The sequence below is a fragment of the Canis lupus genome, chromosome 5, assembly GCF_048164855.1.
Source record: "Canis lupus baileyi chromosome 5, mCanLup2.hap1, whole genome shotgun sequence".
Classification (NCBI taxonomy): domain Eukaryota; kingdom Metazoa; phylum Chordata; class Mammalia; order Carnivora; family Canidae; genus Canis; species Canis lupus.
Window position 1 is genome coordinate 75,828,794 of NC_132842.1, and position 20,305 is coordinate 75,849,098.

At 38.5% G+C, this 20,305-nt stretch overlaps 1 protein-coding gene across 16 annotated transcripts in view; it reads right to left on the minus strand.

Moving 5' to 3' along the window:
- The window catches only part of RCAN3 (RCAN family member 3), a 49,511-nt gene that overhangs the window by 7,742 nt on the left and 21,464 nt on the right, over positions 1–20,305 (minus strand). For 4 of the 16 annotated variants that reach the window (XM_072827790.1, XM_072827791.1, XM_072827785.1 and 1 more), the window contains 4 exons: positions 14,938–15,111; positions 13,721–13,892; positions 12,479–12,631; positions 7,094–11,237 (listed from right to left, as the gene is read on the minus strand). In XM_072827790.1, coding sequence (XP_072683891.1) covers positions 11,017–11,237; positions 12,479–12,631; positions 13,721–13,886 — 540 coding nt within the window. In that variant the 5' untranslated portion in view covers positions 13,887–13,892; positions 14,938–15,111 and the 3' untranslated portion in view covers positions 7,094–11,016. The other 12 variants (XR_012031708.1, XR_012031709.1, XM_072827786.1 and 9 more) reach the window with 9 other exon arrangements.

A 20,305-nucleotide genomic window follows, 5' to 3' on the forward strand; every position in this document is an offset into this window, starting at 1 on the left:
TAGTGAAAGGGAATATAAGGGAAGGGAGAAGAAATGTGTGGGAAATATCAGAAAGGGAGACAGGACATAAAGACTCCTAACTCAAAAAAAAAAAAAAAAAAAGGGATCCCTGGATGGCGCAGCAGTTTGGTACCTGCCTTTGGCCCAGGGCGCGATCCTGGAGACCCGGGATCAAGTCCCACGTTGGGCTCCCGGTGAGTGGAGCCTGCTTCTCCCTCTGCCTGTGTCTCTGCCTCTCTCTGTGTGACTATCGTAAAAAAAAAAAAAAAAAAAAAGACTCCTAACTCTGGGAAACGAACTAGGGGTGGTGGAAGGGGAGGAGGGCGGGGGATGGAGGTGAATGGGTGACGGGCACTGAGGGGGGCACTTTTTTTTTAATAAATTAATTTTTTATTGGTGTTCAATTTACCAACATACAGAATAACACCCAGTGCTCATCCCATCAAGTGCGCCCCTCAGTGCCCGTCACCCATTCACCTCCATCCCCCGCCCTCCTCCCCTTCCACCACCCCTAGTTCGTTTCCCAGAGTTAGGAGTCTTTATGTTCTGTCTCCCTTTCTGATATTTCTGAGGGGGGCACTTGACGGGATGAGCACTGGGTGTTATTCTGTATGTTGGTAAATTGAACACCAATAAAAAATAAATTTATTTAAAAAAAAGAATTGGTTATTTCTATTATTTGTGACCTCCACCCCCCACCCAAATTCCTGTTGGAATCCTAATGACCAACATGATGGTGTCAGGAGGTGGGGCCTTTGGGTTGATTAGGTCATGAGAGTAAGGACCTTGAGAGTGGGATTATTGTCCCTATAAAAGAGACCCCATGGAGCTCCCTACCGCCTTCCACCATGTGAGGAGATAACAAAAAGATGGCCATCTGTGAACTAGCAAGCTAGTCCTCACCAGATACGGGTTGTGCTGGGACACTGACCTTGGGAATTCTAGCCTCCAGAAGCCTGAGAAATCAATGCCTGTTGTTGATGAGCACCTAGTCTATAGTATTTTGTTGTAATTGCCTAAACAGAATAAAACACTTTCCCCTTCCCAGGTTCCTTTACTAAAACTAACGCATCAGATTCGGCACTAAGCTTTAAAGTCTGTAGATCAGGGCACCTGGGTGGCTCAGTTGGTTGAGCATCTGCCTTCATCTTGGGTCATGATCCCAATGTCCTGGGATGAGCCCCACATCGAGATCCCTGCTCAGTGGAGAGCCTGCTTCTTCCTCTCCGTCTGCAGCTCTCCTTGCTCATTCTCTCTCAAATAAATAAATGAAATCTTTTTAAAAAGGCTGTAGGCCATGAGGCTGTTATCTGAATAGGCTTCAAAAAAATAACACTTTGTTTTTAAGAGCAGTTTTAGGTTTACAAAAAAATGAGCAGAAAATGTAGTTTTCTACATTCTGCTCACCCCTTCTCACTTCCCCTATTATTAATGCGTATAAAAAAAAATCTTATTACCTACATGTACAGTCTAAAAAACAGATATAAACCAAAAGAAGATAAAGATTATTCATAATTCTCTTATTCAGATGAACTATTAAAAATATTTCAACGTATGGCACCTGGGTGGCTCAGTCGATTAAATGTCCAACTCTTGGTTTTGGCTCAGGTTGTGATCTTAGGGTCGTGAGATCAAGCCCAGTGTGGAGGTCCATGCTCAGCAGAGTCAGCTTGAGATTCTCTCTCCCACTCCCTCTGCCCCTCCCCTCCATGTGCATGCATGCTCTCTCTAAAAATAAACAAATCTCAAAATAAAGTATTTCAATGTATAGCCCTCCAATCTTTCCTCTGTGTACAAATATGGCTTTTTTTTTAAATTAAATGAAATCCTATGATACATATTTTATCATCTAAAGCTAGTTTTATTGTACTTTTCGTGTTTTTCTCTTTATTATTGGAATCCCAATCTCTTAAAAATAATTTTTTAAAGGCTTGCCATCCTATAGAAGGGCCTGAGCTGTAAGCAAAACAGAATTAAGTTACCCATAACCAGGACCAAGGTACAAATGTCTTTTTTTCTTGGATAAGAATGCCCTCCAAACACTGACACCCCATTGTTCCTTTCAGCATTAGTATTCCCATCAGTGGGTATTTCCTAGGTGGCTGACTCTCTGGAGCAACCATGGAAAATGCAGGGATTTATGGAATCTAACCAGGATGAAAGACAATCTCACCAATCTAAGTCTTGCTTTAGGGAAAGCAAGATACTTAATCATTACATATTTTCTGATTTTATTTGGCTATAAAACAAAAAATGTAGTCAAGAAGTAAAAACAGAAACCAATCTTACTAAAAGAATTTTCACTGAAGGCTGACTCTTTAAAGATGGGGTTTTCTTGTCATCAGTTTAGGACAGGACCTCACAGGTTAACTGTTAAGAAAAAAAATGACCCATGTCAATTATTTCTCAATAAAGCTGGGGAAAAAAAAACCATTACAAAAAAGAAAGAGTAAATGACACAAGAAGTAAGGAAGCACTTGGCAAGCATGGCTGGTCAGTGTCAAGATGCTCAAACTTGGCTAGACCCCCTGAGTCCTGGCCTTTCTCCATAACAGAGCAACTGAGTCCCATGAGCTGTAGAAATGCCATAGAAGCAGAGAATATTATTTGAACCATGCAGGCTGCGGCAGGAATGGTTCCCTCTGCTCTGTGATGAATTCAGTTCACCCTGTAGAGGGGGACAGAGAGAAGGATAAGATGCTCACCCCACACAATCCTCCAACCTGCCCATCCTGGAAGCAGGCCCCAAATACAATTCTGTGACCTTCAATATCCTTGGGTGACAAGGTCATTTCCACCTAATCCTCTGGGTGCCTGATATGTAAACCCCGGAACAAAAAGCAGCCAAGTCTTTGACATTGGGAGAAGGTGGAACTGGTTAAATCAATGCCCAAGGGCTGCTTCTCATTTGCAAAGGAGAAGAAATCTCTGATCCAGACTTTCCAACAGTTGCCCGAAAAAAATTTTTTTTAAAGATTTTATTTATTTATTCATGAGAGACACGGGGGGGGGGGGGGGCAGAGACACAGGCAGAGGGAGAAGCAGGCTCCATGCAAGAAGCCTGATGTGGGACTGGATCCCCAGTCTCCAGGATCACAACCTGGCTGCAGGTGGCGCTAAACCGCTGCGCCACTGGGGCTGCCCCCAGTTGCCCTAAATTTCTAATAAATGACCGAAGTTATCAAGGAAATAAGTAATAGAAGGTGAGTAAGTGCGCCCCTAAAAGACCTTTAATTCACAGGATTCACTCAGGCAACTTCCAAGAAATCATTTTTGGTCTGATTACCTTCTTTGGGGCCAAGAGGCCTGGTAAAATCTTCTAGGACAAAAGATTGTATAATTTTCCATTAAAGATCTCAATTATTCAAAACACACTGAAGATAGCACCAGGCCAAGAATTAACTTGATTACTTCCTTGAAGCAAAAGGAAATGGAGTCAAACCACATGCAATGCTCATTCATTTGCAGAAGAGTGAATGATGGGTACATTTTCCCCCCTCCCCATGAGAGTACACTTAATAAAGAATGTACATAACTTAGTTGGAGAAAGCAGTTATATACACACATCTAGAAAGAGAACAGTATTTTTCTGAAATGTTTATCCAAAAAGGCATAAATATCTCCAATAAAATCTGGATTTCCCCTAAATAAAGCACAGTGAAATATTTTCTTCTAGAGAAAAATAACATATAATTTTAAACTAACCTTAATGCTACATCAAGGAAGGAAAGAGAATGGGGTATTAATAATTTTTTAAATGACTATATAAAGGTTATAAAAAATCTAACAGTAAATCAGACTTCTTGGTTCACAGCACATCATCATCCCTGATCCATATAAGATGCCTCTTATGTATGTATATATGTGTTTAACGTATTATCTTTAAGAAAAAGTATTATCTTTTTATTTGTATACATTCTTGCACAATGCACTACTGTCTACGTATTTTATGTAATGTGAGTGTTACGCACATCTCACTGATTACTTCTGTCACTCGGGTCTATTTTTAAGACCCATCCATGTAGCTGAGTCTATGGCTACTCTGTCGTACAGTTCTCCACAGTGTCAATTTCCCAGGAGAGAACCCCAGCTTGCTTCTGTAAATAATGGTGCAGTGAACATTCTCATCATGTCTTCTACTGGACCTGAATGTACCTTTGGGATATTCTTGGGATCTCTCTATATTCCAGGAGCAGAGCTGCTGAGTCAGAGATTTTGTTCTTACTGATAGGATTAAGTACTGCCAGATAATTCCTCAGAATAACTAAACCAGTCTACACTCCCACCTGTGTTACATCAGGCTTCCTATATGTCCATCCTCTGGCTATACTGGGCATTATTCACTTTTTAACATTTTTGAGAATCCAATAGGTATAAAGTGGCATCTTGTTGCATTAATTACACTTATCAGATTACTGGGTTTGAATGTCTCTTGCAGGCTCGCTTTACTTTTTTGTTGATTGCTGTTCATATCCTTAAGCCCATTTTTTTAAATTGGGCTGCTTTTCCTTTGGATTTGCCAAACTACCTTGTTTATTATGGTTATTTACCTCATATTAGGATTGCAAATATCTTCTGCCTGTTGTCTGTCAACATTGTCCATGGCATTCTTCATTGACTGTATCATTAATTTTGATGTAATCAATTACCTTATAGCTTATGCTTTTAAAGTTTTATAAAGTCTTTCCCTTCCTCTAGGTCAAAAGGTATTCTCCTACAACTCATTCTATTAACTCTATACATTCCAGTCTTTAATCCATCCAGGAGTCAGTCCATCTCTCTATTTAGTGTTTGACGGGAAACCAAGTTTTATTGACCTACGTATACTAAGCCCATTTTCCCAACACCATAGGTTAGACAGTGTAGCCTTTCTCTATTTATTTATGATGGCTTTTTATTGTATATTAATTTTCTCTTATAGACCTGGGTTGGTCTCTATTCTTTTTAAAAATTTTTGACTTTTCTTACATTGAACTCATGTGAGTTTGTAGGTTGTCTTAGTATTTGGTAGGACAAGTCTTCCATGTTTTTTCTTTTTAAGGTTTTCTTAACTACTTGTTTGTTTATTCTTTCCTACAAGTTTGGAGGATAAGTTTAACGAGTGTAAGTATAAAAAATATAGCTGAGATTTTGACAAAGATTCCATTGCATTTATAATTTTGGGAAAATTTGACCTTCCTAAAATATGAAGTTATCCCATTTAAAAGCATGTACTTAAATTATCCAAGTCCTTATTACAGTTTGAAAGTTTGTTTATGCTGATGTTTTGTTGCAATTATGAGTGTTGGCTTATATAAGCAATAGCTTATATTTTGGTCATTGATGGTATAAGAAGACGCTACTGCTTTTTCTAAGTTAGTCTTGTATTTGGCAACTTTGCTAAGCTTTTATAGATTCTAATAGTTTTGTCAACTTGGTTTTCCCATTCAAAAATCAGGGAGGCTCCTTCTGATGCCCAATCTCAAAGAGTTGAGAAATTAATAAAGAGTTTTTAATTCACAAAGCTATCCTTTAATCAGGCCTCAAGATTTTAGTAGAATGTTTCTTTAAATGTTCCTTGAGCAGCAGTGCAATGAGATGCTTCTGGGCAAAAGGGCTCCATATCTTATTAGATTTGATAAACACGGTATATCCTTTTGGAGACAGAGAATGCACAAATTAAAAAGGTCCCAGAAACACAGCAATACAGAAACTGTTCAACTTTTCCAAACATTTCGACCACAAGTTTTTCCCAAATAACATTACCATCTAGATACCTAATCTACAAATTACTTATATTTTTAACTTCTATGTCTCAGAAGACTAGGAAAAGTTTGGCAAGATTTGAGATGTTGCCCATGAGTATAAGAATTTTAATCCTTTCTCATTCTAGATTAGAACGATATTGTGATGTGTTCAAAGAAAGCAGAGAGAATTTCTGCTCGCTCCTATCTAATTTAACATGTGTCTTGATTATTGGACTCTGACACATACACTGTTGAATTTAACTTTTAAGTCAGTCTATTTTAATGAGGCAAATTACTTAAACTTTTATTCTTGTATTTTCTATTCTGCATTTAAAAAACCACTTTATCCTCAGGTTATTTGCAGTGGTTCTACAGCTTGCTGTTTCAGCATAGGAGTCCTCAGCTCAAGTGCAATCTCATGCCAAGACTGTTCTGCACGAGGAATCCAATGGACTTGAAGCTGGGTGCAAGGCCCCGGGGACCTGGGAGTCCAGTTCCCCCTGGAGGCAGTGCCAAGGAACACAGCTTGGAAAAGCCTCTATTAAAGGAGCAAAGTCCCTGGTTACTCTCCTTTAGTTTTTTGAAACAAACAAAACACTGACAATTCTAAAAACCTTTGAATCCTACTACTTTTCTCCTGAAAAATGGAAGATTTTCATTTAACCAAGTAGTGGAGCACGGTCACCTGGGATGGAGGCAGGAAACCATTATGTTTCCAGCTCCCGGTTAGCTACCATCCAGGTGTATGAATCTGGTGATGCCTCTTGGGTTGTTTACTTGTGAAGGCTTGTGTGGGGCTGTGGAAGCCACTGGATAGTCTGGTGTTTGGAACTGTTCTGCTGAGTTTTCACAGGGCTAGGGGTTGGGGGATACCCTTGGGTCTCAACTTCTCCCTCACCCCCTTCAAAGGAGCAGTTGTTTACCTTTTTGTTGGTAATTAGTTTTACATTAAACTTTATGTAAGGTTTCATTTGAAAGAAGAATAGAGTTCTTTGGCTTAAAAATAAGTATATATTTAAAAAATCACTGCACTAGATAACCTTACAGTCATTTTTAGCTTCGACATTTGGATGTGGAGATTTTTTTTAAAACCAAGACAGAAAATAAGCCTTTACCTGGAATGAATCATTTTTAACAGAGGATAAGCCAGGGTAAAAACTTTTCTCGATAAAGAACTCAAACCATCGTGGTTATTTTCCAGAGCTGGCAGTGAGTCACCACTTTTAGCTCTGGCGCAGCTCAGTATTAATGTTCAACTGCTATCTAGTTAAAGGAAAAAACTATTTCACTATTCTTTTGTGTGCTACTGCCTAAATATAAACGACATTTATTGAAAATACTACAAAAAACTCAATTCAGTGGGCGAATTTTTAAAAAAAATCCTAACTTTATTTTTATTAGCTTTAAAAACAATCTTGTTACAAGTAATCACAAGGATTCCAAAAAAATTACATTCTGCTTTTGTCACTTTGAGAGGACAATGGACATTTAAATGTCCTAAAAATACAGGATAGCCAAAGTTGACAATAACAAACTACTATAAACTATGGATTGTCACATCAAGCACACGAAAATACAGAATACATATATATAAATTACTGACCAGGTTTTCGAAGCACAATGAATATTCCCTACAATTTACAGTACCAGAAAAGTAATGTCCCCCAGAATGTAACACAAGATCACCAACATGTTCAGATAAAATAATAAATTCACCTCCTGGGTTCAATGAAGACAGAAGTCAAAGCTGGAGGACATGCATGATACAGCAGAAATGTAGATCGCTCCTCTCTGGGGCCCCCATCTCGGGGGCTGAAAAGCAGCGGGAAGAAGATGGCACAGTGACAGGATTAGCCACCTTTATCTCTCCTCAGTCTCCAGTCTGGTTTAGGAAGACTGGGGACTAAATAGAAAACAATATAGAAAAACATGTATTATCTGCATAGATATAGACCTTCCAGATGACAAGAATGAATATTCAGTCAATGCTATGCAGGAACTCCCAAGAGTCTGTAGGACATGATTTTGCTTCAAAAGGAAACAGTTTACAAGAGAGACCACACATGCCTAAGTTCAAAGAAGGTCCTTATGCTTTTGTTTACATGGAAGGAGACACTGACTCCACTCAATGTTAGTACCTCTTAACCTTGGCTGGAAACTTCTATTTTGAACATAACCATTTTTATAATGTTTTTGGTCAGTAAAACATCGCAGTTGTTACAATTTTCTGTTGCTTTGTTGCCTGTGTATTTGGTATTAATAACAACACTCTTCAAATTATTAACATTTCCTCCTGATTCCTGGATAGAGACAACAATGGCATTCCAGTGAAGATGACCTGGCTGACTCACACCCCAAGGGGACGTTATAAAACAAATGTGTTTATCAAATTCTGGAACACAGTCCATAAACCTTATTCTTTAAATTTATTTAACCTTCTAAAAAGTGAGTTTCTGTAACAATGGACTTCCCACCCTAGCTAGGAGGCAACTAATTCCCTCATCTTTTGTTCCTTTTTATTGTCACGTTTATAAGTCACATGTTTCCTTTTGTACAGAAGGATATACATGCAGGTGTGTAAAAGAGAAGCAGAGTGAGAGAAAGGTTGACCAAGTTCACCTGCGTAACAGGTATGAAAGTATACAACTCCCAAGAAAAGAGAGATACCAGCAGACAAGGAACTTTGATGCACCAAAGAATTTCGTACATTTTCCACTGTTTAATTATGTCTGAGATCTTCCCTTTTAAAAATAAAACTGTGGTCCGTAAAAGAGTCTATATAAAAACATGAAGTATCGGTGAGTCTTTAATTTTTAACAGAGCTCCATTTTATGAGCACCGAGTGCCAGTGTCATTGCACTGCAAACTATGTCCAAATCCTATGAGATCTCAAGTTGCGTCATTAGAATCACATTTCAAATATGACTATATATAATTTAAAATCTAGGAAAGCCCACATAAAATGTCAGCACAATTGCTGGCTACCAAAATAACATTATTTAAGTAGATTCCAATCCCAACAGTACAATGATAATAAAAACACCAAAACATGGAACATTGGTTTCATTCATGAAGTTACTAAGTCACTGCCTTCACTGGATGTTCCTTATTCACTGTATCCTTTCAGGGGAGATAGAATTCTTTTCCTTTTTTTTTTTTTTCTATTTTCTTATGACAGGGATTCACTGCTTCTGAGAGGCCAATGCAAGAAGAAAGGAGCAAAAGCCCTCCTGGGGGATTTGGGAAGCCAACCCAGTCCCTGTGGTCTTCAAAATAAGATGTTCATCTCTGTTTTCTCATCTGTGTTACATGAGGAGTGGATTGTGTCATTTCTAGAGACACCTTGGGCACTATGGCTGAGATTCTGAGGAAATCTAATCTCCACTTTCTATCACAACATTAAGAGATGGAGTCCCTGTGAGTGGGAAACAAAATGACTGTATTCTCAAAGAAGGATGGTGCTGTTCCTGCTCTGTCTCCTGGCAGCTCTGATTTGGACACACCATGTTCTATTTAAGCCTTTATGTTGAACTTAAAACTTCCTGTGCTCTCAAATCTGTGGATAGGTTTAGTGTATAAAGTATGAAGAAGCAAAACAAAGAAAATGAGTTTGCTCTCCCCCTGATGCTCAGGTCCCCAAGACAAGGGAATTGATTTTACTGATTCCATCTCTTAGCACCTTCAACTAGTTGATGCTCATACTAGTGCACTTTTTAAATGGGTTAATTTCCAGTTTCATCAGGTAGGTATTTCAAAAGAACCTAGAATGTAGAAGCCAATGCACTGCCACACTGCAGGTTTTGTTGACTATCCTTATTAAGTGTTAGGATTTTCTTATCCTTCAAAAATGCTTTTTCCGGGGGATCCCTGGGTGGCTCAGCGGTTAAGCATCTGCCTTCAGCCCAGGGCCTGATCCTGGAGACCGGGGATCGAGTCCCACGTCAGGCTCCCTGCATGGAGCCTGCTTCTCCCTCTGCCTGTGTCTCTGCCTCTCTCTCTCTCTCTCTCTGTCTCTCATGAATAAATAAATAAAAATATATTTTAAAAAAATGCTTTTTCCGTAACACAAAGCATCATTTTCTTTCCTCACAATGCTCTAAATAATTTGATTCCTGAGATGAAATTATGATTTCTAAAGAGAACATGGCTACTATACTATTAGAGTTAAATCTAAGCAATAACTCAGTTTCCAAAAAGACAAATGTAACTAAACTTATTAAAAGGAACTTTGAAAAAGTACATGAGACTCATCTCTTACAAGATGGTTACGTGAGCTGGATATGAAAAAGTCAAAAAAGGACAGAGACCATAATATTTGAGATACTGGTTGATTTCACCACATTTAAAAGTTAATTTTTTCTTTTAGAGTTCACCTTACGGAAATATTATACTAGAAAGAATGAAAATATTAATGTTCTCCATTCAGAAAACTTTAATATATGTATATATTAAATAATAAATATTTTGTATTTAGTACATAATTATTTAACATATATATTTTGGTTTAAGCTTTTCTTCAATTCAATACTCTAAAAAAAATAAGGACAGAGAAAAAGAAATTTTGAGGTAATCTGCACTGCTTGACTTTAGAAACAGGTTATGTAAGTTTGGGATAGACTATTCTTTAATTGGAAGGAAGACCACGAAAGCCAAGCCAAATAATAAAACATCATGGATTTTGATCACTTAGAAAATTATAGCTAATAGATATTACCTAAAAGGAAATTTTAAAATCCCCCACTGTTGAAAATACATATATTTCCTGACATACAGGGTCCATTCTGCAAATGACAAGTTGGTATAACCAGATAAAACATTGGCTAAATGGTGAATTTAGAATGCAAAGTAAATTTATTAACTGGGTGCCAAATGACGATCTGAATTTAAGAAACTGCTTATGGGGGAATGCCTGGTTGGCTCAGTGGTTGGGCATCTGCCTTTGGCTCAGGTTGTGATCCCAGGATCTTGAGATCGAGTCCCATGTCAGGCTCCCCACAGGGAGCCTGCTTCTCCCTCTGCCTATGTCTCTGCTTCTCTCTCTCTCTCTCTCATGAATAAATAAATAAAATCTTAAAAAAAATAATAAACTGCTTATGGAATCACACATCTCAACTGAATTTATATTGAGGCTGAACAGTGGTGGACATACACAAATAGGAGAGCTTAACATTTCAGGTATTTGAGGGCAAGGAAAAATAGAAAAAAAATAGAAAACTTTTTTTTTTTTTTTTGGCAATATGGTTTAAGTCCTCAGAAATAAATCCTACCATAGTAAGAACCTCTAAACATGCTACCAAAAATGTGCGGACACTATGGCGTGAATTTCAGCATTCTTCTCTCTGTGTAGAGGCAGCCACAGCAGTTTACCAACCCAAACTCCTGTATGCAGCCCCTTCACGCACATACCAGGGAGCTCCAGATGTGAGATCAGAGAACAGAGATCAGCAGAGCCACCTGACCAGAGCAAAGTCTTCTTAGTTACAGGACTTTTCTGTAAAGGGACAGCAGAATCTGCACAGACCACACAAAGTTAAAAAGATGCCCGTTTCTGTGTTAGGAGCTTCAACTACCCACTCTGAAACACAAGTAAAAAACAATTCTGTTTTAGGGGAAAATGCCAAGTGTCAGCCAGGATACTATATTGCACCAAAAACAAAGTCTCACTAACTGAATGATCTTGATTTCCTCCCGTCCTTCCTTGATTCACAGAAAAAGAATATGTGTGCCTTTTCTTTCAAAGCAAACTGGAAAGTATCTATACAATTAAAAAATGGTCTTCAGACAATCTTGTCATTACCTTTTCTAATTTACAGTCTCTGAATGACACACGCACAATATGTATAACATTAAAAAACTCAACCAGTGACCGAGGACAGTTGGATATGCTGTGGGCTAGCATGTGGTCACAGATGGCAGACTTTGGTCACCACCTGAGGTCGTGATTAGCCAAACTCACTGGTGGTATGTCCCGCTTCCAAAGTAGCAGTTTCCTGGGAGGGATGACGCATTCGGGACAGTGGGCTGTGCGTCACCTTCCTCTCTCAAGTAAGGGTAACAGGGAAGAGAGTAACATTACACCAATGTAACCCACTGGATTCCAGGAGTCAAAGTGAATTTGGCATTTCCTCTCCAAGGCTAAAGAAAGAACTACTTGAGAAAAATGACTCTCTATGAATTATTCTGTATTTCAGATCTCTTTTTGTGCAAAAAATTTCATGTGTATTGAATAACAACCTTTGATCAGTAGATAGATTAGTAGGAAGCTATTACACCATTACAAAATACCCACATTCGATTATTAGAATTTTAAGACTATTTTCAAATTCATAAAAATGGTACTGCACTCGGTGACTACAGCTTTAGTTTTTGGGTAGCCCATGCTATATGGAATTGGGGAAATTAACACTGCTGGAGGGAGCCAGGAATCAAACAAATTTCCTAATTTGCTACTGCTTAAAAATGGTCAAGAGATGGGACATGTTGGTGGCTAATCCTTTCATTTAAAGTGCTGTTCAGGATATCTGTTAAAATTTTGAACAGGTAAAATCAGCTGCTACTCTCTGCTGTGATCCAGTGCTGGGGCAGTGGCAACACCTTGCCTCACCTATTCACAACCCCCAGCCTCACCTATACACACGTTGAGCAGCAAAGCACCGGAGGAGCACAGGCCTCTGGTGCTGAGCCCAGGAGGGCAGCTGCCTCACACCCCCCCCAGAGGCTTCACAGCGCCCCATCAAAGTTCTGGGGCTCACTCAGTGCTGCGGCTGGAGGTTCGGGGCGCCTTGTCTGGGTAATTTTCTGTTTGGGGTTTTTTGTTTCTTCTTCCTCTTCAGTTTCACTTTCACAGACATGAACCACCACACTTGGCGTTGACTCTGTTCCTGCATGGAGCTCGTATTTCTCTCCTGGGGAGGTAAGCAGCAGAAAGAGGAGTTTGTCTCTTGAAACTTCTTGTTCTATTCATATTTTAATTGATTACTGGTTTTTAAATCCTATGTCAGAGCATTTGATCTTGTTTTGGCATTAGAGATCTGATACTTTAAGGTTCTTATATAATCTTGTCCTTTGAAGAAATTAGCTAGTGAGGAGTAATGAGGTCTCGGGAGTTAAAATGGAAATGTTAATTACTATTCTATGGACAGTATAAGTAAACTTGCTTAATTTCGGGATGGTTTCAGTTTTCCCTTGGGAGACATTTATAAGGCTCCAGGCAGCAATCTCTTTATTATAGGACCTCACACATCCATGACATTGCTCTAATATTTAAAAGCAAGAAACCACTTCCCCCTCAAAATGCCTCTTGTAGACTCCCTTTATAAGATAGTCCCTTCCCAACATAACATTATTATAGGGGCAACTAGTCTGAAACAGCAATGGCACCGATTTCCTATATTATTTTAAAGGGATGAAAGAAATCAAAGATAAAAAAGAAGTAAAAAATAACTATAAGAGAAGAATTTGGAAGGAATAATATAGTATTGCCACCAATTCCTTGATATAAGTATTCAAAGTAGAAGTCTGTCTGGTACTTTATTGGGATGGGGGAGAAGGTAACTAACATTCGCTAATAGCTGTTATGTATTAGTAGAGCCTGTAGCAGTTAAAATTGTGGTTACATTTATTGAGTATCATGTATATATCACTTAATCCTTATTAAGCACACTGAAAGGTAGCTACTATGATTGCTATCTTAGATGAGAAAATGAGCTCAGAAACTGAAGCTAAGTAAATTGCTCAAAATCACTAAGTTAGCAGGGTGCCTGGCTGGCTAAGTCTGCGGAGCCTGCGATTCTTGGTCTCAGGGTTGTGGGTTTGAGCCCCACACCGGGCACAGAGATGACTTAAAAAAAATAAATTCTTAAAAAAAAAAAATCACAAAGTTAGCAAACCATAGAGTCTGAACCCAGGTTTGTGTGGCTGTATCTTCCACTCTGATCATGGTCTTTAGTTGAAAAGTTTCTTGGGGGTGGGAATAGGAAATATGAGCTTGTTACCTGGTCCCAGTTTGGAGACTGCACAGAGTAAGTCGTAGTTTATAACTGGCATCGCGTCTTCCCCCTGCTTCCACCCCACCGGGGGCGATGCAGGTGGGGAGATGAGGAATTGTTTGACTGGCTGGGGCGGCAGTAAATACGACTTGTCCCGTGTTTCACTGGACATCTGTACCTGTGGGCAAGGAGGTGCTCAAAACCAGTTCATTTTCCTCTTTAGGCTAACTGTTACACCTCTTTGGAGAAAATGAAAGATTTCTCCTCAGCAGCCTGCGTCTCCCAGGGGCTGGGTCTGGGTCTGTGTGGTTTACCACCAAGTGTGTAGTACACAGCACAGTGCCTGCATGTACCAGGTGCTCAGTAAACGGCAGCTGAATGAAAACGTAAATTGATAAATAGATGAATGAACAATGAATGGTAATAAACCTGAATTTCAATTTTATCTATTTTTCTGAATTCCAATTTTAGAAGAGATTAGGTTAGATCATCTCCATCTCAAGCAGCTTCACCAAGAAAGATTCTGACAACATTCATTTACATTTTCATTTGGATCATGAGACAACTTTTTTTTTTTTTCAGTTTGAAAGCTAAGACCAAAATACTTTGTTGAAGATAAAAACACCACTCCTAATAACTGAGTAGAGGTCTAATGCCTCTACATCATCAATTCTTCAGAGAAGAAACTCGTTTGAGAGTCCTAGCAAGCATAGCCAATTCTTGGTAACCTACAGGCTACTCCGCAATTGCAGAGCCTGAGCCAGCCTGTCTGCAGCGCTACACCACCTCCCTGGTCAGATCTAGGCTGGCAGCTATTTTCATGGGGGTGTCTCATGAATCACAGAACACAGAAAAGACTTCAGCGACTATTTTTCAATTCTCCCAAGGATGTCACAGCCGAGTGCCATTCTAGACACACAGGAGAAAAGTAAATTCACTGGTCTTAAGAGATTAGGGCTTAACCCTTATGGAACCCCAGCTGAGAAAAATTGCCAGAAAGATGAATTCCTTTAACTATTATCATGAGCAAAACAAAATTAGGAGGGCAAATATGCTTAGGAAGTATTTATATGTCTGTAAAATGAAGAAAAATATTTTTACATTACTTGCTGATTGGGATTGTTTAAAGAATCCTGATATAATACCCAAGAAAATGGAGAAGTGACCATATTTCGGGATGGAGAAAAAGAAGTTTCCTTCTGAGAGGATGCATCATGAAGTACCTGTGCAAAATACAGCTTCAGCTTCTTCCCATTGAAGTCTGTTTCGTTGAGTTCTATTCGTGCTCTTGCTGCTGCTTCTGGTTTGCTGAAATTTATTCTGACTCTTCTAAAGCTTTTAAACAACTGAAACGTCACCTGGTCATCGTAGACAGTGAAAAGTGCTTCAAATCTCTCCTAAAAATTGAGGAGCAGCAGAGCAGAGTGGGTGGGGGTGGGAAAGAAGGAAAACCTTTAGCCAAAGGAAATTTAAATCATAAACAGAAGTAATGGGATGGAACTCATGATTTACCATTTTTCCAAATAAGCATAGTTTTCCTACAGGTGTACAAGTTGTCATATGCTAAATTCTGCCATTTGCACTTACTTTAAAAGTAATTAACTTTATTATTTATCATATAGGTTCAAATTATAAAATGGATAAATGTAAAGTATCATAAAATAAATGTAAGCTATAAACAAAGATACAAACATGCATCACAGAACAAGAACACTGTACTCTTGAACTTCCCAGTGTGATAGACTCATTTTTCCCATCGCATTTCTTTCCTCCATCAAAGTAACCACTCCTGGTTTTTGTACTTATTATTCCCGTTAGAGTTTTATTTTTACTTGTATCCCTAAAGACTAAATCACATTGCATGTATTCTTCTGTAACTTTTTGGAAGCTTTTTTCCTTACATTTTGTTCCTAAGATTCTTCCTTGTTACTGGAAGTCATTCTTTTCTGCTGCTACAGAGTATTCCACTGTAGATTTATTTACATTATCTAATGTAGATACGATTTATCTAAATTTATCTAATTTCTCTAATGCTGCTGAAATGGACTGCTCCGTATTTTCTGCTACAGTGGTGCTATGAACATTCTTGCCCACGTCTCTTGGTACCCAAATGCAAGAGTTCCTCTGATGGATATACCTGTAAATGGAATTCCTAGGACTTTGAGTTGGCACACCTTGAACTTTAGGAGATAACGCCAAGTAGTTTCCCAACGTGTTTGTACCAGTTTACTCTCTATGAGGAGAAATACGTTCTAGTTGCTTCCTATCTTTGCCAACACTTGATACTGCCTTTTTATTCACTGGGAGGAAGGGACCATGAAATGGGCTCTAAGTTTGGCTATCACTCATATTTCTCTGAATGAGTTTGAGCCTCTTTTAAAAAAAATATTTATTTGAGAGAGAGAGAGAACACAAGTAGGGAGAAGGCAAGGGGAGAGGGAGAAGCAGACTCCCTGCTGAGCAGGGAGCCCAACATGTGGCTCAATCCCAGGACCTTGGGATCATGACCTGAGCCAAAGGCAGACACTTAGTGGACTAAGCCACTCAGGTGCCCCAAGGTTGAGTCTTTTTGTGTTTATTGGTCATGTGGGACCCTCTAAATGTGATATGCTTCTCTGTATCTTTTGCCCGTTTTCCTACTGGGTTGTCATTTTTTATTGAGTCATGGAAGTTCCACAGAGATACTAATTCTTTGTCAATTATATGGGCCATTAAATAATTTTTTGCAGCTCCTTCATTCTGGGGGTGTTTTGGGTTTTTTTTTTTTTTTTTGAGAAACAAGCTTAAATTTGAACATAACTGAATTTATCACTTTCTTCTGTTTTCTGTGTCTTAAGAAATCCTTCTCTATTTTGAGATCACATTGATGTTCTCCTAGGCTGCTTTCTCAAAGTATTATGGTTTTACCTTTCACATTTAAATCTTTCCTCAGCACAAATGATGTTTATGTATGAAATGCCCCTACCAGCAACCACTATCATATTTCTATCATTCTATGTAAGATTGTATTTTCTAGAATTGTATATCCTGGCTGTCTAGAATGGCAGAATTCTCTGAGATCTAGCTTCAGTGGAACATTTTACACAGATGTGCCTTTTTGACATCACTGGCTTTTAATTGAAGGACTTAGTCCATTGTGATTACTGAAATTTTTGGAAGTCTACATCTTATCTACCTTTCTCAGATTTTCTTTTTTTAAAGATTTTATTTATTTATTCATGAGAGACATACAGAGGCAGAGACACAGGCAGAGAGAGAAGCAGGCTCCAAGCAGGGAGCCGGACGTTGGACTTGATCCCAGGACTCCAGGATCACACCTTGGGCCGAAGATGGTGCTAAACCACTGAGCCACCCAGGCTGCTCTCTCAGATTTTCTATATTCTTATTTCCCCCCTTTTTCCTTCTTTTCAATTGATTTTTTCTTTTTTTCTATGTACCCCCCTTGGATAACATTTCTGTGAAAGATGCTAATGTGTGCATCTAGCCCCTTCTCTAAAGATGCTTAATATCCCACAGCCATAGTTCATCTTTTAGAAAGGTAAAACAATGAAATCTTTCTCAAGGTTCATTTGGGAGTAGTAGGTCATTCCACAAAAATAGCATTTTTTTTTTTTTTTGGTAAAAAGTAATAGTATATATATAACATTCTAAATATTTTGAGATAAAACAGAGCAGGAAAGAGGGAGTCCTTCTATAAGGCTGAGAAAAAAAAAAAGATCCTATTCCCCTTTGTTAATAAATTGAAATAATGAAAAAAGCTAACTTCAACTGCCAGATTAGCAACATTAAATTCTCTTTACTGGTCACTTTTATGCAATAGTTTAATAAATGAAATGTAACAAAACAGATAAAAGGAAACTCTCAACACCTTAAGAAATACTTCTTAGGCCTGCCAATGTAACATAATAAAATAACCTGTAAATTAGTTTGTTTTTGGTTTATGTGAAGATCCTTCAACTATTTGTTGATACTGAAGTAAAAATTGTTTAACTTCTCTCAATTTTAACACTTCTACCACTTTGCAATATTTCTCCACTTTGACAAAATATAAAATAATTTGTGATCAAATATATATTTTCCTAATGTTCAAATATCCTTTATAATTTAGAAAACATCATCTGCTTAAAAATTATATTATTTTTGTTCATTCATGTAAAAAATATATATTAAGCAACCAACTGCATGTCAGACCTTATGCTAAGTGCTGGATTTCCAATGTACCACAAGCTGCTTCAAAGGGAAGTGAGTTTAAGATCAAGTTTGTTCTTATTTACTACATTATTTCTACACATTAAAGTAGTATGGATGAATAAATATTATAGACATAGTAAGGATTTTTAAATAGCACATTGGTTCTTAAAAATAAATGTATATATGTAAATATATTAAATAATTATTAATTTTTCTGGGCACATTTCAGATTTTCCTCAGCATCCATTAGAAAGATGGTTGGCGGGGATCCCTGGGTGGCGCAGCGGTTTGGCGCCTGCCTTTGGCCCAGGGCGCGATCCTGGAGACCTGGGATCGAATCCCACATCGGGCTCCCGGCGCATGGAGCCTGCTTCTCCCTCTGCCTGTGTCTCTGCCTCTCTCTCTCTCTCTGTAACTATCATAAATAAATAAAAAAATTAAAAAAAAAAAAAAAAGAAAGATGGTTGGCTTCCTCACTTTTTAGGAATATTAGAATTGAGATTTTGTGAAATTATATTCCATTTAATTCTTGGTAGATGCTCACATTTTGAAAAATAGGTATTAAAATTCCTTGACTTGAGATAGTCAAAATATCCATACTGAGGGGCGCCTGGGTGATTCAGTTGGCTAAGCGTCCAACTCTTGGTCTCAACTCAGGTCTTGATCTCAGGATTGTGAGTTCAAGCCCCGTGCTGGGCTTGAAAGAAATGAAATATCAATACTAAAGGCAATGGAAATGGAATGTAGAAGAATGAATTAAGAATGGTTTATATTAGTATTTTGTCACTCTGTACATTAAACAGTTTCTCTTACTGAGGATAAAAAGACTATGTGTTTATTCCTAATTCCTACAACAATGAATTTTTTGTAGTTAGAATAACATGAAATCTTGCAAATGAAACCACTACTTGCTAATTATATCCTATTTCCTTTCAAAACATTTTTTTTCTCACTCCAGAAATATACTGTAACTGCATGTAACAAGCAGATGATAGCCATGGGCTCAATGGGTCTCTCTTTCTAAATTCAAACATCTGTGAATGGATTCAGAATTATACAAAAACAAAGCCATGCAAGGGCTGATCAGTAAGCTTTTCCTAAGTTTTGTTAGATCTTTATCTTTCTCTCCATTTTCATGAATTATGTAACATGGTTTAAGAAATGTGTGATTTCTCCCAATGAGGCGCTATAGGGAACACCAATTAATGTGGAAGCAAAATGGATCAGTTTCCTTTTGAGGAACAAGGGGAGAGCCTCTGGCTGGTAGCTCCGCCCTTGCGGTATTCACAGGTACTAACAGGTGGATTCCTGAGGCTGCCTCTGACACTGAGCATAGCATGAAAGGGGTTCAGAAACTGCAGGGAGGAGGTCATGATCTATCCACACAGACTGAAAATAACTGGTGACAAACATTAATTCACTCAGAAAAAAAATCACGATTTTTCTCCTTAGAACTGTTTTAGAAATAATTCACTTTTCTACATTTCTGAATTCTTGAATGATATAAAACGAACACCATCCTATAAATGGGTGATGCTTGCACATTTGCTCTGATAGGAAAATGAAGATCCCAGAAAATCCAAATCGCCATCAAGCACTCTATTTTTCTAGCGGTCTCTTAGTATCCTCTTGGGCAGTACATCTATAGGAATAAGACAAAATGGACAGTCCGGGTGGCTCAGTGGTTTAGCGCCGCCTTCAGCCCAGGGTGTGATCCTGGAGGCCTGGGATCAAGTCCCACATCAGGCTCCTTGCATGGAGCCTGCTTCTCCCTCTGTTTCTCCTCCTGCCTGTGTCTCTGCCCTACTCTGTGTGTGTGTCTCTCATGAATAAATAAACTCTTAAAAAAGAAAAGGAATAAGACAAATAATTCTGCCTAAAAATCAATCCCTAAGGCTTTTCCTGTTATATAAGTTTTCCACAAAATACAGACCAGAAGTTGCCTTCATATTCTGAAATCACCTGTGCAATTAGCAGTAAAAAGGACAAAAAATACCTTGCATCTAAAATCCGTCAAGGCAACCTGTAACCAACAACTTTCTTGGGAATTCAGGAAGAGTACTTTACAGCTGGGCAACAGACTAAAATCAAGAGACGAGTAGAAAAGCTTTATGGGAAGGTGGGTTTCAGGGAGTGACAGATGAGGTGTGTATTTCTTGACATTTCTGGAAACGCCCTATCCTCTGTTCCCCATCCCAAAGCAGTGAAGGCAAGGCTTACCAACTTCACCGAGGAGTAAGTTATGAAAATGATTTGCCTTGGACAAAAGGGCCTGAGGAGCCTACCACTTCTGTGCATTAAGAACAATTTCACTGTTGAGAAGCAGCAATGCTTCAATCCATTCAGTTGTGAAATTATCTCTGGAGTCCTACGGCAAAAGGCTTTTCACATTCCATGTCT